This window comes from Betta splendens, chromosome 3 (assembly GCF_900634795.4).
Source record: "Betta splendens chromosome 3, fBetSpl5.4, whole genome shotgun sequence".
Taxonomy (NCBI): Eukaryota; Metazoa; Chordata; class Actinopteri; order Anabantiformes; family Osphronemidae; genus Betta; species Betta splendens.
This window is the reverse complement of record NC_040883.2, coordinates 16,294,663-16,316,272: the sequence shown is the minus strand read 5'-3', so window position 1 is coordinate 16,316,272 and position 21,610 is coordinate 16,294,663. Positions and strand designations below refer to the sequence as shown.

Here is a 21,610-nt window from a genome sequence, read left to right as displayed (position 1 = left end):
GTTAAAAGCTCAATAAACTGGACTGCCAAGGTTCTGTTCGGTAACCCAGTGGGAATTGCAGCACATGTAATTGTATTGTATAAGAGGATAGGTGGTGTATCCTATTAGGTATTTAACAAGTACAGATAATGGCCACTGTTTTAAGTGTCTTTATGGTCAGTCAGCCTGTAGTACGGGCAGATGTACACTTTACCATACCTGCATTTGCAGTGCTCTGTTAATCTGGGTTTATGCTTCAGTCTTCTCCTTCCCTTTGATTCCTCTGCACCATATGACATCAGTTGACATGTACCTCTAGTACACACAGTTAACCCTTTAACCTCAATTTTCATGGCAGCGCTGTGTGGATGTTATTTATGGCTGTAATTGGCACAGAGGGCTTGAGCGCTCCCTCCCCTACTGTCTGCTCCGGCGACAAAGGAACCTGACCCATTTAGCCACAGCTCCCCCAAATATTCCCAAACATATCCACTCTTCTGAAGTGTTTTGTGATCAACTCATTCATCCATGCATCCATTCCATCAGTCCAGGCAGACAGAGAGGGGGCTATGCCATGAGAAACAACAGTATGCTGGGGCCATGTGACCAGGCGGTCAGGCAGGCAGGCGGCCTTGTCCTTGAACTGTGGGTTGCACTGATAGGGTGAGGGAGGAAGAGAGGGTATAAGCCAGTATATAGCTTACATTGACAGTGCCAGAGGATAGTATACATAAACTGTACCAGATAACACATTAAAAAGGGAGGTTCATTTTTCATTTTACCTTCCATCTCACATACACACAATCTAACACGCAGTAATAATAACCCTTATTCAAAACAACCTGGGAGATATATGAACAAACTTGCAAAACCTGTGTAAAACATATTTTACTCATCTTATACACCCACACACTGACCGTAAAATGCTTTAGGGAGAGCTTACAGTTTGTGTGAGCCATAAGGGTGTAGGCATGTTTTCAGCATTAGAGACAATAGGTCAAATATGAGTCGAAGGAGACAATTGTGAGTTCACTTGGCTAATGATCGCCACATGTGATGGGGGTACTTTCTACAAAAGGATATTTTAAAACTAATGATGCAGGCTACAGAATGCTAACTGGTAAACCAGGCACAATCAAAATAGTTAAATGAAAGAGAAACTTTATCTACATGCTCGGAATAGTTACTTTATTGCACCTATAGTTTTGCAACTGACTTCACAGTAATGTCATTAAAAGAAATAGGAGAAGGACAAAATAAGATTTTGTAAAACTTTCAGTGTTGAAAATCTGTCATGAACTATGACTCTGTTTCAGAAACTGATTTGATTATCTAATATATTTTGCCAGAGGAACATTTTAGTTTTTGCAAAAGAAAGGATCACAGGACACACAGAGCCAAAATAAACATCAACACAAGTGTGTTCCATTTTCTGAAGTAGAACAATAATAAAAATACTGACTGGAACAAAGGATGAGGTTTATCTCTGAAGTCACAGAGTTGTGTGAAACAATGGTGCACTTGATGTTACGCAAACTGACTGCAGCCTAGTGTATTTATACATTTATATTAGTCAGATTTGACCCCTGGCCAGCAAGGCCCAGGGCTGGGAAACAAAGAGCCACACACGTGTACTTATCCATGCACAAACGGGTACACACGCATGCACCAACCATGATCTAACACCACAGAGCCGCTTTGTTCAAGCTACAGCCAGCCTGGCTTGGCCCTGCCTGGCCCACCAAAACAGACCATAATAGCTCACTCCGACTCTTCAAAGTCACAGACTAATCCAGATCTTTGGGGCATTTTGATGAACAGGCTGGAATGAAATGGACAATAAAAAAAACCTACTGCAGAAAACTGTGATATATGGAATCAGGTCAAGCATAAAAATGAACAGTCCTCACCACCAAACCTTTCACACCAAGAACAACTAAGATGTCACAAATCGTCTGCAACCAGAAGCAACCTGATGAAGGTTACACTTTAAAGGAAACAGACAGATTCAGACATAAAGGCTGACTTGTTCAGGTTCGGGTTTAACAACTAACTGCTATTAGTTTTTTTTCATTATTAGCACTAATTAAAGACAAGTGAAAATTAGGTCATCTTGTAGTTTACAGGAAGAGCAAGGCAACCTTTTTATCTGTGATTCATCAATGATACTTCTGTCCAGTTGATCCTATTATATGAATCACAGACATTCTTCATGGGGTGGGTGTATCAAATGCAGTCAAAAGTTCCCTTTTTAAGGAAAAGAAATACGTGGGTCAAAACTGAGGGAGAAATAAAGAAAAACGATAAAAGAACAGTTGCACAGACTTATGTTATACCTAGTCAGAACATTTCATTAAGTGCCAATGTACAATATTGTGTTTGTGTACAAACACAGACTGAGAAAGAGTTGACATTAAGTTAGAAAAAGGAAAGAAAAGAGCTTTCTCTGTCTTTAAAGACTTTTTTTTAATTCATGTGAATCAAACATAATTTGCTGTGTCTAAAACAGGTTTCAAAACTAATGTATGTCATATATAGATATTGCATATATTAATCTGTGACATAGATATGCTGTGTGCATCTAAACAAAAAGTGTGAAATTAAATCCCGACAAAGCTTTAGGTTAGTGTGTCTGCTCTTCTGTGATAGCCTGAGGCAGGATGTGAGCTAGAGCAGCTACATCACCCACAGGAAAGCCCTCCACTTCCTGTTTGCAGGAAATAACTTCAGCTTCCAGTAAAATCCCTGAGCACACCATTGAAAATTCCTCTTAGTATAGCATGCATTATCTTCTAACATTCAATCTACAAAGGTTTCTACTTCATTTTGCAGGGCACGCTTAAGGACAAGTGGACTGTAAAATCCTATAACAGCCATTTAACTTCAAAGTCTCATAACTCTCATAGTTCTTCTTAGACTATTAATCAGTTTTAGGTGAATCCAGGTAAGTAGATACACCTGTGACACCATTCAGACCTTTGACTGCATCAATACATGCCTATATGTTAGTCAGTTGCTGTGGAGGGATCAAAACACTGCAACAAACTACATGGGGTGTAGATTTTATATAGAGATGAAGAGGAAGAAAGGAAAAATGATAGGATAAACATTTAGACAAGTGGCAACCTCAAAAACAGCTTTCCCACCACTGGGCAATTGTATCCATGGCGACAATACTTCTCCTCCTACTTGACCCAAAGGAAAGACTGAGGCAGCAGGCCACTCCATCATCACATAATTAGAGACACATGCCTGTTCTGGAGGGCAACCACTCGAAAGCAAATGCGCAAAAGCCACAAATGTAAGATTTTTTTTTTTAATTCCATCTGTCAGATTAGTGTGTACTGTGCCATTCAGTGATATGCACATGTAAACAAACCCAACAAAATATCTGCTGTTTGTTAAACACACAAATTCAGCAGTATCCATTTTTAGGGCAGGTTGCGATTATGACGGAATGGGAGAGGGCTTGAAGTGTGTGCACAGATATGGGTGTGCAGATAAGGGCAAGTAGCCAATAGGCAGATGATGATGATGATGATGTAGCGTCTCAGTCAGCAATGATGTACTGTTGTGCTGACATCCTTAAATATGCTTTAGTTAATTACTTTCAAACAGCAGCTCTGTTCTGTCACCCTGCTCTGTAAAAGTCCACCATTATGACTGTCACTAGCACAACACCGAGACTTTACACACAATCACCCCTCTGACAGAAAACTGTCCAGCATAGAGTAACTGCTAGAATGGTGAGGGTAGGAATAAAATACAAAACCTATAATCCTGGCTTTTGGATTAAAACGTTAATCTGAGCCATGCTTCCCTCTGAAGTCTACTGCTGCTGTCTCATGAAAGTAGACACTGAAATGGATAGAAGGATGGATGGATAAACAAATGGCAGGATGCAGAACTGAACTAAGCTTACTACAAAAACTTCTGGAGACATCTACAAGCACAACCAATTATCTTACTACAGCAGTATCTGTCCACTGGCAAATGCTATGATTCTTGTAATGGTACTATAACTATAAAAATGGATGCAAGTCTAACTCTACTTTAAGAAGACACAAAATACCTGAAGACAGCAAAAAAAAAACAACTGTGGTTTTACTTGTAGTAAATCCTGACAGTACCTCATGATGTAATGATATATTAACCTTTGTGACAACATAGCTGATGTGACAATGTGATCAATTTGTCAAAATGTAATTTATTTTATTAGAGAGGTTGCTTCAGTTGTTTTCAGTTAAAACAAATTAATATTAATTTCGGGGCATCAGGTGCGTCCTGTATTTATTATTCTTGACAATACTGCTAAAAAATATACTAGTCATCCACTAACATGGGCTAAGATAAGAAATCAAGAGACAATCCAGCAGTAAAGTCATCCCAGCTCAACCACTCTAATTGCCCTCTGCCTGGAGAGGCAGAGAGAGTGTCGAGGTCACAGAAGAGAGTGGTGTATTGGTAGGATTCTGACCTCCCATTATTTTACAATTCTTCCAGTTGGTTTAGTTCAAGCTGTTAGTTTCTTAGAAACCTTAAAAATTAAAATAAGCTCTCAGAGGATCTTTTAGGATTTAACAGCACATAATTACAGGAGTGCGATAAAGGCATGCAAGATGTTTTGATGAAAAGAAAGAAATTATTACTTGTATTTCTTGCAGAGAAAAAGAAAGGTTTGAGAAATGTCAAGAGACACCCAATATCAACTGTATATAAGTTACAATTGTATAAATGAGCTACTTATTTTAAATTGTCTTATCTGTCATTTTGAGAAAACTTTACTCATCCTCCTTTCCATAATAACGAAACCAAGCAAATACTTGATGTCTTGGCTGCCAGAAAGTTTAGAAGAGACACAGCAGTTTGAGGTTGACAAAATACACACAAGCAAGCACACAGAACCACAATTTTTTGTTTTTGTCTGTGGAATCACGGTGCAAGTCAAGCTACTAAAACGAAAGCCAGACCCAGTGCAGGAACATTCAATTCAGCCAATCACAGTGCACACAACTATCAGCGTTCCCAGCCCGCCCCACCCACCACGCACACACAGGCTGCAGGAATGTGCAGATAAGGAGACAAGGCCCAGCCCTGCCTGTTTCTCATTCCCAACAACTTCCTTCACCTTTTCCCCGCCACATGCTCGTTGCAGGATCGTTCTGCCTCACCCTCCCTCTGGTTTGTTTTTCTTCATTTGCTCATACTGTCTCCACAACAATGAGTACAAACATTAAAAAAGGGCAGATACCAGCAAAACAACTGAAGGCACTGTGATAAAAAAGTAACTTGGTCTATTTAATAACAGAAATCCAAAGTATCACTGATAAAATTGGTGATTTACACTAGACTGGATTTATTATAATAACTAATATAGCAGTAAGCAGTAATTACCGTTTTGTACAGTATTTGTGTTTATATGGATGTGCACTGCTTTTTTAATGGTTCTTCGGTCTTTCTGTGCTGATGGCTAACCCCATAACGAAATCGTGTCATTCACGATAAATCACACTTACAGCCAGTATCACCATGAAACTTATTAGACGACCACAGACAGTTGAGGGACAAAGGGTAAACGAAACAGCTGTATGCGTGTGTCAGTGCTGTTTTCCACGCGAGTCCCAAACTTGTAAATTATGGTTTCCACAATATACTGTTTGTCTTGACGGTGCCAAAACCCACTTTACCACAAAAACAGACTGAGCAGGTGTCTCTACATGTGCCAATGTTTGCCTCTACAGAACACAATGGATGACCAAAATTAACTCTCTACCAGCAAGAGCAAATGTAGTCAGCCATGCCAGAGTTTTAATGTTCAAACGTCAACATGGAGAAGCCATTTAGAATATTTTAATATGCCTTTAAAACTTCAAGTTGCACAATGTCTTTTCGCACTACGAAACTCTGAACCACAACTCATAGTTTGCAGAGTCACATGGTGCTATAAAACAAGAGGCCAAGCCCACTCAATGGCATTCCCAAGCCTTCTGAGGATTTTGCTACAATAGGCATGTTGTGGTGCAGAATCTATAGTGAATTAATGAGTTACTGTTGAAGCGGCTATTTTCCCAGCACTTAACTGGCAGCATAATTACCATTCCCCCAAGAGACGATAGCTGGGAGGGGGTACATGCATTCTTTAACTAGATGCACAAACAGAAAGAGATAACACATAAATGACATTTAATGCTACTTAAAAAAACAGAGCACCGATACCAGGCAGGATGCACACATATCCGTGGGTACCTAATGAACTAATTAGTGTAAAAAGAACAAACGTTTCAAATCTATAATGAAGCCTTATGATCTTGTTATTCAGTAGTGCACAAACATTAGGTGAGTGAGGACTATTAGACTGTTTTCACAAGGTTGGTACAGTGAACACAGACCAATGGAGACACATCATTACGGTCCTGACCATACTCATTGCTACTAATTCAAGTCTTTCACTTTTTAGAATGTGTAAAAACCACATTGGAGTTTTGTTTATTACTGTACTGCACTGCTGTAAAATATACAGTACCTGATCACTCAATATGCCAACGTTAAGAAAAGATAACAACCATAAAATCTTCCTTTCAATTACATCCTGTGTAAATTATTCAGCGTCATAGTATTGTCGATACCCCAGACAGTCACAAAGGCAATACTTTACGTAAAGTTCCAACACAGTGGTGCTGAAACACAAATGACACATTTTATTGTGGTCTCCATTGCGTCACCCACTAGGCATCACTGTCATATGATTAACTGGAACTGCTAGTTGTTATCATTATTTTGTGCAGTTATTAAAGATGTCTGTGGAGTAAATAAAGTGTCACATAAATGGGCTGGCTTTACATGGTGAAATACCAAATACCCAAGAGACTTCTATATAACATTAACAGTTTGGTTTAGATGCTTAATACAATTAATGTTTACAGATTTATAAACTGTAAAGGACAGACCAAAATCACTGTTCTTATAGGATGTCACATAAATGAGAAGACCATTATTTGCAGAGCAATATAATAGTAGTTTTACGTTTTGCTCAGTCGACAAACACTAAGGAACGCATTTTAATCCCTGAAGGATGATGAAAATGATGAGCCATCTCATCTGTGGCTGAGTGTACACTGAATAGCTTGACAATTCATATTATAACTCCCACATGTCTGCAGAAGAACCAAACACAATTAAAAGGCAGAAATAATTGCAAACACAGGAAACAGCATCAGGCATGATTGAATAAATATACTGGACATGGTTTTCTATATGATCTTATAGACTTCATTGTTAGTATAAGAATGACTGATGTAAATGACAGCCTACTGTTTAAGCGATCCCCCCCAACGTTCGTCTCCAAAATGAGCTAATTGAGTCATATCTGGGAATTTAACACACCTAAACATTGCTAAGTAATGACTGTTCCTTGTTTGTGAAAAGGACAGTGTCTCCCACAGGCTGGTGACTGTTTTTCAGACAAAGGCAGTGCTACACTCCCAACACAGCAAAAGATAAAATAGTGAACACGCAGTGTGTGGAAGCATGTAGGGCAAGAAGCCTTAGGATGAATCTGTTCCAGCCTCTTTTTCCTTTCCCTAACCAGCTGAGCCACAGCTGCCACATTCACTTGTGCCTATTTGCTTCTCCCTCTACTCAATGTTTCTCTCCCACTCGGTCTCACACAGAAAATACCATGCGTCAAACCTCTTACGCCTGTAGTGGGAATGATAAATCCATGCAGGGACCTGCCCTGCCATAGAGGACGCAGTGCTTGTTTAGGACTCCCAGCTTTACCAGCTGACAAACAGTACTATGATGTGACTAAAGCCATTATTACTGTAGGTTTATTTACAATCTGCATGTACACACACACACACTCAAAAGCCCAGTCAGAAGTGGATCATGTAGATTCATTTTAATATCAAATGTTCTATGTCTGGTTTCTAATGAGTAGAAGAGAAGAAATGAAACACGGGGTTAAATGTTGATGTTTCAGTGACATACTCAACTCCATCTACTTCACTGGACAGTCTATTTTATGAAAGTCACTTTTAAATACAACTCATTTGTTGTAGTCAGTATATAAAAGTCCTTCGCCCACACAGCGATTTGCAAAGACGTCCAAATTTCCTTTAATTCCTTCGTTTATTTGCTTTGATAGAAATATTCACTAACATGCTTGTATATTCTTTATAACATGAAAAACGCCGGTGAATCTTCCCCTCCCACATTTTCCTTTCTCCACCGCCCACCCCCCTTCTCCTCACATCAACCCCCTCCTCAGACTCCTCAGAGAAACTTTGTTTTGTTTCTTTTTCTTTTCCTTTCTCTGCCACCCACCTGCCTCCTGCTGTGCAGATCTTCACTGGATTACCTCATAAAATAAAGGGATGAACAGGTCTGATTTCTTTGATAACAACCACACTTAAAACCCTCAGTATTAATGTATTTTTATTTAGAAGTTATATTTGAATCGCAAGCAATGATTTGACTACATTCTTCAGTACTGGACACTGGCAACCCTCTTACACCTGCCCTGTCTGTGTTGACCATGCACCTGCAGGCTCAGCCTTATAGCTGTGTTTGTTAAAAAAAAAAAGTGTACACATTTTTGTATGCAAATACCCAGTCCAATTAGGAACGTCACTAGAGTCAACAGCAGGCAAGCTGATGCCATAAAGGACTTCAGTGTAAACGTATGTATGCTCCATACACCATATCACTTGCCACACCAGTTCTGATTGCCCCAATAGAACCCAGAAGAAAAATACCACCAGGATTCTGTTTCTCTTCCTAACATTTGCTCCTCTAATTACGCTTCCCTCCCTCAGAGTTGTAAATAGAGATCTCTAATCATCAAAGCAAAATAGAACCTTACTGTGAATCTCTAATTAATACCAACCTCCTCTATCCAAATGTGTTTACCATTCTATTTAGACAGTCCTCTCACACAAATGTAAAAAAGGCTAGAGAGACTGCTAATACCCTAAAATTAATTTCTTTTTGTGATACATTCAAACAAGTTAGAAGGAATGGTTGAAGGCCAAAATCAAGTAATGAGCAATGTATTTACTATCCTGAATATAAATTAGTGTGTTTATGAATTAATTAGTCTCACTCAATAAAATAAGGGTCAAATGTTGGATTGAAAATGTGAGACAAAATTGCAAGTAATAATAATAGTAATCAAGGCTCAGTGATCAAGGTCTGCATCATACCCCAACCAACAATGAATGTGAACTGCGATTCTAGGTCTGGAACTAGGCAAGTTTTTCAGTCAACTTTGGAAATGGTGGCGAGCAGAAGGGCTGTTGTTTCTTCAGCCTGTGGTGCTGTTCCAACTGAATTAATGCTTAATAATTTTGCATACCAACCTAATGACACACTATTACATGTTATTATGCAATACTTACCGTGCAATAACAGTGCAACGCCCTCAACGGTTACAATTTTTCTGAATGACACCATTGCAATACTTTATCAGTTAATCAATAACTGTAAGATTACATGATTTGTGACTAATACCAGTGCTGTACCAATTACTCACAAGGCAAAAGGGAGGGGTCAAAACATGGACATTCAGAGATGAACCACAGAGAAGGCTAGCAGAAGGCTGCTTAATATACCCACTGGGTGTTAGCTATTGCTAATCAGTGCAATGAGCGAGGAATGCGTGTTTAACAAACCCTAGGTTAAAAACATAGAAGCAAAAATCTTTTGATTTGTAGTGAGGTTCTCAGTTTTCCTATCACTTCTATGATACAGTTACTACTACTAGTTTCAGTTTCAAAGCCAAACAAATGTTTAAAATGCCTTCTAAGTGTAATAGAACACTAGAACAATGTTTTGTAAATAATAAAAATGTTAGGAATCACCGCCCCAATTACTAGAGCACACACAGAGAATTTTTACTCAAACGCAGTCATTCATACTATACTATACTATACTATAGGTGTGGCCTGCCATCATATTCAGTCCAGCATAACGTCACCCTCTGACGCGGTTTCGCCTAACTGGAACAACCACCCAAACCTGAATATCAATCCCTCTGTTAAACCAACACAGCACATTCCTCACTTGTCAAACTGACTAAAAGTAATCCTCTCACAGGAAAACACTACTAAGAACACAGTGTGAAAATATTTGTCTAATACGTGGATTGACCCACTAAAACTCTGCTTAGCATAATTTGTTTCAGAAACACAGCCACAACGTCATGCATGTCTAGAAATGCAAACTTAATGTACTGAGAAAAGCACACTAGACATGCTCAAGCCTATTTAGGTATCAGTCAACAGCTGATAAGACCCTGCTTAGTCTGCAGGAAAGCATTAACCATGACCATACATTACATAATGCCAGAAAATATCGTACATGTTTAGTACATTTAGAGGACTGACTTTAGAGGCGCCAACAGCCTCTACAGTATGTACAAAATTACGATTAATTTGGGTTCAATTGCTTCAAAAACAGTCTAAACTGTGTCAAGAGTTTACTTTCATTTTTTTTTATCTTTGTTCATGAAACTGATTACTCTTTGGATTATAGATGGCTCTTGTTAATCTCACCTACAAGCAATAATAAGTATTCAATGAAAAAAAACTAAAAGAATGAAAACAAGATATTCTTAAAGTTAAACTCGAATCTAGTTTGTGTTGTTGTTGTTGTTGTGATGTGTTCTGGGGTCTGTGGTTCGAAAAAACGTAGACAATGCTGAGTTACGTTTCGCATCCAAGAATCCGCTGCCACTGCTTTTAATTAACTTTCAGTATCAACAGGTTGCTGATGTGAAACCGACGACGAAAGCGGTCCGTCGGTGGCACAAACGGCGGCAATGAGACGATGAGGCCAAATTATTTGTAAAGTTGTAGATGAGTTACAGAGGTGTGGTAACGAGCTGTGGTACTAGGTTTGCATTTTAGGATAGCCCCGAACCAGAAACCCTCTCGTACACACGCACACACGCAGCAGCACCACCATTAGCCGCACTATAACACCACCGTAGTGCCACTGCTCACATACGCCGTGTGTACCACAATACAATTAACAACTGTGTCTTTTTAGCCATAATTCCCCTTTCTGTTTGTCGCACACATTAAGTTTATTTATGCTACAGCCTAACTTAAGCTAGCAGCGTAACACCAGCACCAAACACTCGGGTTTTCCCATCCATTCGCTCACCTTATTCGAAGCTTTAGAGGACATTTTACTCTGCTATTCCGCTCCAAAGTGTCCGGTGTAAAGTTGTTTATTTAAGATAACCACTCGGGTGAGCGCGCTGTTTTCCCTCCTGCTTGAATGTTCACCCAGCTGCCGCCACGCCGGGCTGCGTTGTTATTTTATTTTATCCAGGACGACGGGGAACACGTCACGAGAAGCCCGGCGGAAAGTCCAAACTTCATTATCTTATCTCCGTCGCCCGAAACGCTAACGCTAGCCCAGGCGGGCGCCGAGTCGCGGGAGACGCTCGGCCGGTGGCAACGCGCGAAATGGGCCCCTCGCTCCGGCGCTGCGTCGCTAACCGCTGGATGAAAAGTTGTGAAGAGTGGGCATCACTCGCTCGGTGCGCAGCAATGGCAGGCTGGACGAACCTCCCTCCTCTGCTCCGCGAGCAACGGCCGAGTCGTGTCTGGGCGGAGCGGACCAACGCGCGCGCGGAGGGGGGTGCACTTTAAAACAACGGGGACACTGTTCTTTACGCTGCCATATCTACCCTAATGTCGATTTGTTTTGTTAAAACAATACATATTTATTTTTAATCACTATTTTTAATCTCCTTTCGGTTTAACCCAGCGAAGTTTAGGTGTTTTTATGTCGGTTATAAACGCGTCCGCCCCCGCGGTCCCGTGGAATCAGCGGTCCGGGACACAATAAGGAGAAGCGACGCCGCTGTCCCCGCTGATGCTGCTGAGTGCTCACTTTCACTGGGAGGCGATGGAGAATGTTGGCTGGACGTGTTTCACGGGGAGCGCAGCAGCCCTTCATTTTGCGCGAGCACGTAACACAGCTGTGATTTAGTTACGCAATAAATATCACCACGCGGCTATTTGATGAAGTCTCTGCTCCAAGGAAAATGTTTTAAATGTGACTGGCTCCAAAAAGATTAGCAGACCTCACACAGACCGCTGCGGCTCGTTTTGGGTAATTACTAAATGAGTTGCTGCACTAAACGCAGATTTCTCAGATTGTGTTTGCGGCTGGTAAGTCACCTCACAGGAAACCACAAAAGCCATTTACTGAAGTTCCAATGACTTCCTAAACCAGACCCCACCCACAGGATGCCACGACCTCAGCTTGTATTGTTTCACAATTTACTTCTCCTCCCAGCGAACGACGCAGGCGACATTAAACTGGGCCTTTGAAGAAATAAAAGGATAAAGTGCAGTCCGATTTTTGAGTGTCCACTGCTTCTCAAAACAAACCCAGCCGCCACATTCCCTCAGTCTGACTCCTCTAATGACTGCTTCCTCTGGCCGTCCTGCAGATCTGCGAAGGGCAGGTTTATGGCAATGTAGGTGGTCCACGAGGTTAATTCCCACCAGCTATAATCCTACAAGTCAAATACTGCCAGTCAGGAGTCTTGAGGGTTGCAAGCAGGCGATGACCTCCAGAAAGGTCAAGTCACTCCAAGAAGAGGATCAAGACGGACGGATCACCGAACTGAGTCTAAAACCAAAACCTGCAGCCAAACCTCTGCCATGGAAACGCAAGCACTGTTCTAAAGCATGTGTGAAGACATTTACTAAAATATACAGTTTACACCACATGGATTCAACAAAGCATTTTGCAAAAATGCATGGGTGAGCTAACACAACAATGTTCAGAATGCCTCCGGGATTATACATACTAGTATTGATGCAAGCCGCTCACTCCTTGTGAAGCTCCTCAAATGCCTGTCGGGATCAATCAGTGCAGACAGCAGGATGTTTAACATGATGTCTCTAATTTGCGAAAATAACTAAAACTTGAGGTGTAAAATAGCAAATAAAAAAAATTGCAAGCTAGAGTCCTTCCTCTGCTTCTTCCTCTCACTCCCATCTACGCCTTGTGATGTACCTCAGATGTTCTGACTGAGAGAAGCAAGACATTAGTGACACTCCAGTGTGATCAAAGCAGCCTTTGTCCTCCGTGCTCGCGTCCCCGCTCTCTTTCCCGCTACTCTCTCGCTCACAATCACACGCGCACGCTGCTCTTCCAGGCAACAGGCAGCTTCAAAGCTCAGGTGCGCTTATGGAAGAGCAGGCGCATGGAAAACAAAGGCAAACATGCAGGCCCAGATTTGGTAGAAGCACATCACAAGGTTCACTACCCCGGAGCCTCCGGCAGCGAAAAGGCAGCGAAAAGGCTAATGTAGAGTGAAACCGCACAAATGTGCACATCTTAAAAATGTGAAGCGGGCTGTTGGCTGACACAGAAGGGTTCACATAAGCATCAGCACAGAACGTGAATAATAAAGAATGTGATGTTGAGCCAGTTGTTCTGTATTGGCGAACACTCGAAGCTGATGCTTGTCTCCCATCATCTGTCTTTAGTTAGGTGTCTGTGTGAGGCTTCTGATCCCTCCGGTGTCCTCTTGACTCAGGCCTGCCCTGCAGGTCCCGCTCAGGCTCTGTTTCTACTTACTAATAGAAACCTCCTGGAGACGTGGGAGCAACTGAAGTTTCGTCACATTAGTGGGAACCAACAACCCTGAATGATCTCTCTCTCTCTCTCTCTCTCTCTCTCTCTCTCTCTCTCTCTCTCTCTCTCTCTCTCTCTCCGTATATATATATATATATATATATATATATATATATATATATATATATATATATATATATATATATATATATATATATATATATATATATATATATATATATATATATATATATATATATATATATATATATATATGCATGCCAGTATGCAAACATTGGAAAACAACGAATCCTTATCATTTGGCTTGTTGGTCTTTTCTTGGAATTTGTTTACAATACAAATAGTATTGAAAATAACCAGCCTCATGCTTAAAAACAGTTCTCCGGACCTTTCTTTGAGTGACCTTCACTTACACAATTTTCATTTTTCCAGTAAAAGCTGTGGTGGGAAAGGTGCTAATAATGAGTATACAACTAACACATCTCTGCTTAGGAGGCTTGTTTGGCATCAGATTAGGATCATATGACAGGATTAGCACACGACTCTTCTATTCACCTCTTACCTAGAAGGTCAATATTATTCAGGCTTTTGTAGTTTCGGGACTTTAAGAAATCTAGATTTCATGTGTGAGAGGATATAGTTCAGGGCCAAGGTCACATTAATTGTGAACCAGTGGAACAAGATAAATAACAAAAGCATAAATAAAATAGTATAGCTCTATATCAACATACTGTAGAACAGTTTAGAATAGTATTAAGTGACCTCATGCATCAGGTTCAAAGCTCTGACTCTTATGTAACTGTCTTACTGTGAAACCTATTGTCTCCTTCTGTCCATTGACAATTTAAACATGGATGCAAAGTTATGGACAAAGTATCAGTTTAATTAGTTGCATTATTTTTATATAAGTATAACATAATTTAGCGTAGATAAGGGAGGAAGGACTTGAAGAACAGCAATTAGTTAAAAGGTGCATACACAGTCACAGCCTTGCAGATGCTGTTGAAAGCATGATGTCCATCTGTGCTGACCCCATTCACAACATTAAAATTAGCTGGTGCTAAAAGTCTGTGCCCGATCAGTGTTATGGTCATCAATCAGTTGCAGATAAAATGTATTCTTTATAATGGAGTAAATATTCACATTTATGTCAACTGTGTTGTTTCTAAGCTCATTTGAAAACGGTATAAATAGGTTGTGTGAAGAACAGTGTAAAGCGCTGGGTTTTGGATGGAGACTCAGTTTTCCTTAGCTTTTAGCACACTAAATTTACCACAGTGGGTCTTCAATCACTGATAGTGAACCAGGCTACTTTTAATCTTCACAAGACATGTACTCCAAGAGGCAGCCTGTGATCACCCAGGCAAAAAAAAAAAAAACTCTCATTTTCCTGCGTCTCTGCCTCTATCATTCTCTCCCCTCTCAGCAGACTAGGATTGCTGAGCCTTTTATTGCCTGAGAACAGAGACTATGCTGCCGTGAACCTGGCTGAACTCGGCTCTGCTGCTCAGCGATATCTCAAGTAATTTAACAAGTAATGACCCAAGTTGCAGCGCACCACAGCAGGTCTACTTGAAATTCCACCACCTTCCTGCTCCTCTGATTATTTCTCACTAAACAAAACATGCAACCCTGGCTTTGCACCTCAAAACCTGAGTACTAAAGGTTGAGACTCTAACAGTGAATACACTAAATATATTTGGTGACCTAACCATTGCGTCATGCTTTCCATTCCATGTGACAATCCCATTGTTTGCTGCAGAATGAGACTATAAATTAAAAATTTCTTAAATCCCAAGGTATCATGAGCCACATCTTGTGCATGAGCGTGTGCTCTGCCAGTAAACACTTGGTGACAAACAATACAACCTTTTCCCTTTATTGTTACAGTACAAATATAACTTCAAGCAGCACTGGTACTGCGGAGTTGTTTATGAGGATAATTGTATTAGACCGTGTCGGCGCTGTGCCTTCCAACTCATGACACACAAGATAAAGTACAGGCTGTTCTCCAAAGTTTCAAATCTCACACCGTGCATAATAGTTTTTTTCCCCAGAGATATTAATGAACTTTTTCTTCTGATTCTTGATGAATCAGAAGTTATGTTAAACGCATTAAATGTAATAAAGAGATGCGTTGTGATGTCATGTGGTAAAAGAGCTAAACAGAATAAATTCAAATGTGCATTAATCTTTTGTCTGTGGAATCTAAGCTGAAGCTTTTTATTACACCCCCCCCTAACCAACACACATGCTGCTTAACTATGTAGCTAAAGGGACACTTCACAGATTTACTGCTACATCTTATGCATCAAATTCAGCCTTAGTAAGGGCTCACTGGGTTCTACTCTGATAAAGACACTGGCACTAGTGGCAGAGACACGTTTGCAGCCCGCACACAGACACACATAGAGATATATCACATTTACTCCACACTGTCACTGTGCTGGTGAGAGCGACTTTGATAAAAGCAGCAGTAAAACTGTCTGGTAGCAATTAAATATATGTCCACCTGAAGCAGTAATAACTGGGTGCAAACACAATATTTACACGTTCACTGGGAAAAGCTGAAAGATTTGCTTCCAAATGACCATAAATCCCGACCTCTCTGTGTAATCGGTTCCTGTAGACCTTTAAAGATACACGCTGCCGTCTGACGTTTAGGGCGATGATATGCAGCGTAAATTAACGCCGGCTGCAAATCTTAACAGTCGATAGCAGACACGTTAGCGCTCCTAATGACCCTTTGACGGGTTGTAAAGGCAGATTTGTTCTCATTTACCTCACCAGTGATACAGACAGGCTGGACTGAGTCTTAGATACCGTTTTACGTCAAATGTAATCATGTGCTGTGCAGAGAGATGCAAGAGAGATGGAATACAGCTCTATCTGTGCTACTACGCTGCGCCTGGGTGTCTGCGTGAGCATGCGATTAGCCGAGCGTGCTGTAAATCTACTGTTTAATAAACAGGCTTTGGAGACAAGGCCCCCAAATCCGGCCACTTGCACTGAGACGCGGAGCTGCGTCTCGGTGAGCCCGACAGCTGCAGCTCGAGTTACGGTGTCGACAGCGAGCAGCAGGCACCGAGATGCCATTGGACACGCGCTTTAAGTGGCATGTAATTGATTTGCAAGGAAGAGTGAAGATTTACATGTCTTAACACGGGCGAGGGCTGCAGATTCCAGGCTGCCATGCTGGGAGACCACAACTCACCGCCGTCAAACTGAGCATTATTCAGCAGTGGGTCCGGCACGCAGCCCTGCCATGACGGGCCCTGCCAGGTGTTAAGTGGTTCATTTGACTCATGGACTCTCTCTGACTCCAACTGCCTGAGCTTGTTTTCCAAGGGAGAAAGAATTAGATGACGCTGATGCTACTGTAAGACACATTTAACATGCTTTTGCCTTGAAGTTTTAAAAATAAGGCAACAGCTGAACTTCTATGACATGGGGATTCCTCCAAGTGGAAAAAATGGCACCAAAGATAGAGCAATCCAGCGGAAGTGGAAATCAAAGGGTCAAGCCTGTACTCCTGTGGTTAACCTGCATGATCTCCACTGTTTGCAGTATAAACACTGTAGTAAGAAAACTCTGATGTCTGCTTTCTCTGAATGTCCTAACATTGCAACTATACATGGAAAGTTTCCACACATACCAATATCGTGCTATGACGGTGACAGGAATGATTGTTCATTGTTTTGCATTTAGTCTGGGATTTATGAGTGAAAGTAAAGTAAACACTGATAATGTAGCTTGATAAAACACTCCAAAGAGACTTTCTGTGCTTAGATCTGGAAAACAATAGAAAAGGTATGAATATGCTGGGCATGTCAGTTTTTTTTTAAATAAGAACAATCTGTAACCAACCATCAAGGCTGCAGAATGAGGGAACCCACAGATCTGAGAACACTTTGTTCTGATACTGCCACATCTCCTGGAGAAGATAAAATGATATAAAGCTGCACAAACATCGCTCATTTCATGAAGTAATAAACACTTAAGGTTTGTAGAGTTAGACACCCATAAAATGTATTACCTGTTTATTAATCACAGCTAAAAATTCATTACTGTCTTCTTCTATCCAACTAAAAGTACAAAAATATTCAGTTCTTCACATAAGACTAATAAAGTCCAGAAATCTCAAGCTCATCACAAGTGAAGTTTTAAAGAGGAGTTGGGGAAAAGTAATAAAACTAAATGATGTGGTGAAATAACGATGTGATCAAAAAACCTGACAAAAGAAAAAGGGTCTATAAGATCACAAGAAAAAAGGAGCAGAGGATAGAAACTAGAGGACAGAGAGAAGAAGCGGTTCAAACAGAAGAGAGCAGAGACGAGATTTGATAAGAAAACAGCAGAAAAGATAGAGCAAAATGGGCCAGCAGTGGATTAGATAAGGAAGAATTCAGCCAGACTATTATATCGTACCACAAATTGCAACAAATGAGGGAATGCTCAAACTGCAGTGAACTCAGTGTTGGCCTGAATAAAGGACGTGCATCTCATCTCCACTCCCACTGTGAGTGACTCTTCCCATGGTACTGACTGTTACTGCTGCATTCCAGCCGCATGAAACTGCTGGTGCTGGGAAAAGACAGGAGCTTCTGGACACGAAGCACTCCAGGCCCCAGGAGAAGGGAGCAGCTCAGCTTTAGATGTGCCAGTCAGGCAAAAAGGGCTGGGATTCACTGAAATCATCTGAAATCATTCTAAAAGTAGAAGCAGCGGTTAGTTAGTGAGTGCATTTAAATACCTATGTATTAAACTAATCTGTGTCTTTTGTACTTAAAAAAAGAAGCCAACACTAACAATCGTGACAAACGAATGATTCGCCCTGCTTCCACGGCACGTTTATGACATCACACGCTCCACCGGTGAAGCGTCCGCCCGACGGGAGGAGACGTCGTCGCGCTGTTGGTAGAAGAGCGGAAGGAGGAGCGGCAGCAGCGAGCGGAGCGAAGCGGGACGCGGCCGGCCAGCGAGGCGGACGGAGACGCGGCAGCCGCAGGGGCCGCTTCGAGCCCGGTGGTGATGAGATGCAATAGGACCCGACCCTGCAGACGACCCGGCCAGTGTGTTCGCTGACTAATCCTCCAGCCATCCAGTGCCAAGACCCAGACTCATCAGCTTTGGTGTTCTTTTGTCAGACTCATTTTTATAACGTCCCACTGGTCAATTCTAACCGCTAATGCCCAACACAACGACCCCTAATGCCAAGTGATTACAGAGTGCTGTTTTAGCACATTTGTCGCCCGAAAAAAAAAAAAAAAAAACGGAGCACAAGGCAGTGGGGCCGGCCCACGGCTCACAGCAGCAGCCTGATGAACTCAGCAGAAAGGGAGCAGACCTGAAAGCCAGTCTAAGCCACCTATCTGTGTGGGCTCTGTGGGGCCGGAGCCGGGTCGGGTCGGGTCGGGACTGGTCTGAGTGCTGGGGGTCCAGTCTACGGCCAAAGGTCCTCTGAGCTCAGTCGTGTGTGTTGTGCATCTGGAGAGGCACAGGTGCAGGTTTGATTTTAAACTGACCTCACCTTATTGTCTCTGAAACGACATTATGAAGATTCACAATTAAAGCGCGGGACAAGTCATGGTGCACAACTCCCGTTTCTTCGGCGTACGCTCACATGCCAGTGAACCTGCGTTTGGTTGATCATTAACATGCGCAGCTCGTCTGCCGTATTTGTTATTGCTGCACCGCCAACAGGAAACAAAGTTCTGTGGAGATGCGACCTGCCTCTGTTTGCCTACCGCTCTCCTACCTGGGCCGCTCCTCAGCTGGACCGCCGCCGGCCGGGCCCGAGCCGACAGCTGGGACTGTAAAAACGCTGGCTTTATTGCCGCTAACAGCTACAGTAAACCGGTGGCGGACGCTAATACGGTTGAAGCAACGCAGCTCTTCCACAACAGCCAGTGAGCAATGTTTCATCACGGAGGACAGTTTTCACAACCTGCCGTTACATTCACCGAAAAGCCCAGCGCTGTTGACCCAGGTCCCGACTGGAAAACCACACTCTTGTATCAGCGGCGCAACAGAGTGAAACAGAAACAATCAGGCCTGATTGAAGCTCTAATATTCCAAAAGACAAACAGTGACTGCAGTTCTGCCGTTGTCTAAGAGTTCACTACATTTGCCCATTGCTGTGCATTGCCTGTGTGCATCTGACAGAACACACATATCTGTAATTACAGCGTGCATCAGAGGGAACATTACGCAGACCGCAGCTACAAGGCTGTGATTAGTTCTGTTGTCATGCTGTTAGTCAGTTTGTATTGTGCAAAGGCAGCAGTCCCCAGGGAAGGTCACACTGCACAGCCGGCTGCAGGGCAGACACGTTTCAGACCGCAAAGTCCCTCAATCTAAGCACAGGGCCTTAAACCTCATTATCAGAAATACAACATATGTAATAAGCAATGTTTTACAATATAGAGGAGAAAAAACTTTGAAAAGTTGTATCACACTGACAAATAAAATGTTGGACTAATACTTACTTAGTAAGGATCCTTTTCGATATAAACTGTACAAAGATTAGTGTGAGTTCAACTAAAGACTCTAGTACAGCACAGTAACTAACAGGTTGGTGTTTGTGGTGAAGGAACCTAGAACGTGTGCAGGAAAACCCACGGAACAATGGGAGAACATAACATATGACAGCGATCTGTCATACACTGTTAATCCTTTACTTGAAAACAGCTGCTTGAGATGTCTCTAATTAATTTACAGTGTTAAAACACTTCACGCCGCTTCATATCTGATGTTTTGCCATCACCAGATTTCACAAGAAAAATGCCAACTAAACACAATGCAGATTACATTTCCTTTCGCCTTTCACATGTATCACCGAACATCTAGATGTGACCAGCATTCATTAGTGCAAACATCAATCAACAGCCAATAAAGCCAGCCGACGCGAGGAATTCCATTTGATCGGCTCCATATCAAAGCACACACATGCGTGCATGCATTCAGCTCCGACTCCAGCTCCGAGTCCAGAGGGACGGCGCTGCCTGCGTGCATCGCGCCGACGCGGAGGACTGAGAGGCGCGACAACCTGGTGTGACATCTGTGAAGACCGTGAGATAATCTACATGACGCTGCCACTGATAGCGGTGTGGATATTGATTTAAAGAGCGGCGCTTCTAAAATTAGCCCCCCCCCCTCCGCCCGCCCGCCCGCGTGCTGTGATTGGGCCTCGGCTGTAAAGCGCGTGTGTGGGATCGCAGGTTGGGTGACGGAGGCTCCTGCGGCTCCAGCGGTCAACCTTGCCTCCGCGCACTGACCTCCCGCTCTCCTCCTCCCTCCACCCTCTCTCCCTGTGATAACAGAGACATTCCTGAGCTCGCTCCCTGCCTCGCCACAGGCCTCTCCCTTAATTCCAGCGGAGTGCGTGGAATGTTGGACTGGGGAGCGGAGCGGCAAGGAGACCAGAGGCAAACAGAGGGGAAATGAACAGCGCTAATGGACTCGTGTCTGGTATGTCTCCTGAAGCACCTGGACGCCCACAGCAGGACGGACTGGCACAGGGTGCATGGATCCGAACTCAGACCAGCGGGGAAAACATCTGTCATAGAGGAGGGAGGCTGCTCACACATACGCAGATGTGTAGATTAGGTATGTAAATGGTTCGCAAGATGGATTGCAGGAACTACTGGGATGTTCTGAAGCAGCACATTAACTCTCAAGACCTCGAACAAGGCTGCTCTGTCAGAGTCTGGGCAATTTCCCTTTGGTAAACTAAGAGATGTGTGTCTGTGTGTGAGGGAGTCTCTGAAAGTTAGAGAGAGAAAAGGGGGAAAGCAAAGCTGCTTAGGGCCGGGTCAGCAGAGTGCATGGGTGAATAAGAAGAAAAGAGGAGGGAAGACAAGTGTAGATCAAAGGGAAATATTTGGCAAATCTTATAATTTACAGTAGCTCAGCTCTGAGCGCTAGGCATAGAAGCAGACTGATGGACTATAAAAAAGATGAAGGGCAAAACATATCAGAAAGCCTGATATAAGGCTGCGAGCTG

The 21,610-nt window shown here is 42.4% G+C and overlaps 1 protein-coding gene across 11 annotated transcripts in view; it reads right to left on the bottom strand.

The window, feature by feature from the left end:
• The window catches only part of tjp1a (tight junction protein 1a), a 69,283-nt gene that overhangs the window by 30,153 nt on the left and 17,520 nt on the right, over positions 1 to 21,610 (bottom strand). Inside the window, exon 1 of one of the 11 annotated variants that reach the window (XM_029143652.3) lies at positions 12,812 to 12,955. The exons of 9 other annotated variants lie outside the window; for them this stretch is intronic. In XM_029143652.3, the coding sequence (XP_028999485.1) occupies positions 12,812 to 12,898 (87 nt within the window). In that variant the 5' untranslated portion in view covers positions 12,899 to 12,955. Of the gene's footprint in view, positions 1 to 11,145; positions 11,569 to 12,811; positions 12,956 to 21,610 lie in introns of those variants that run through there. One more of the 11 variants, XM_029143656.3, reaches the window with a different exon arrangement.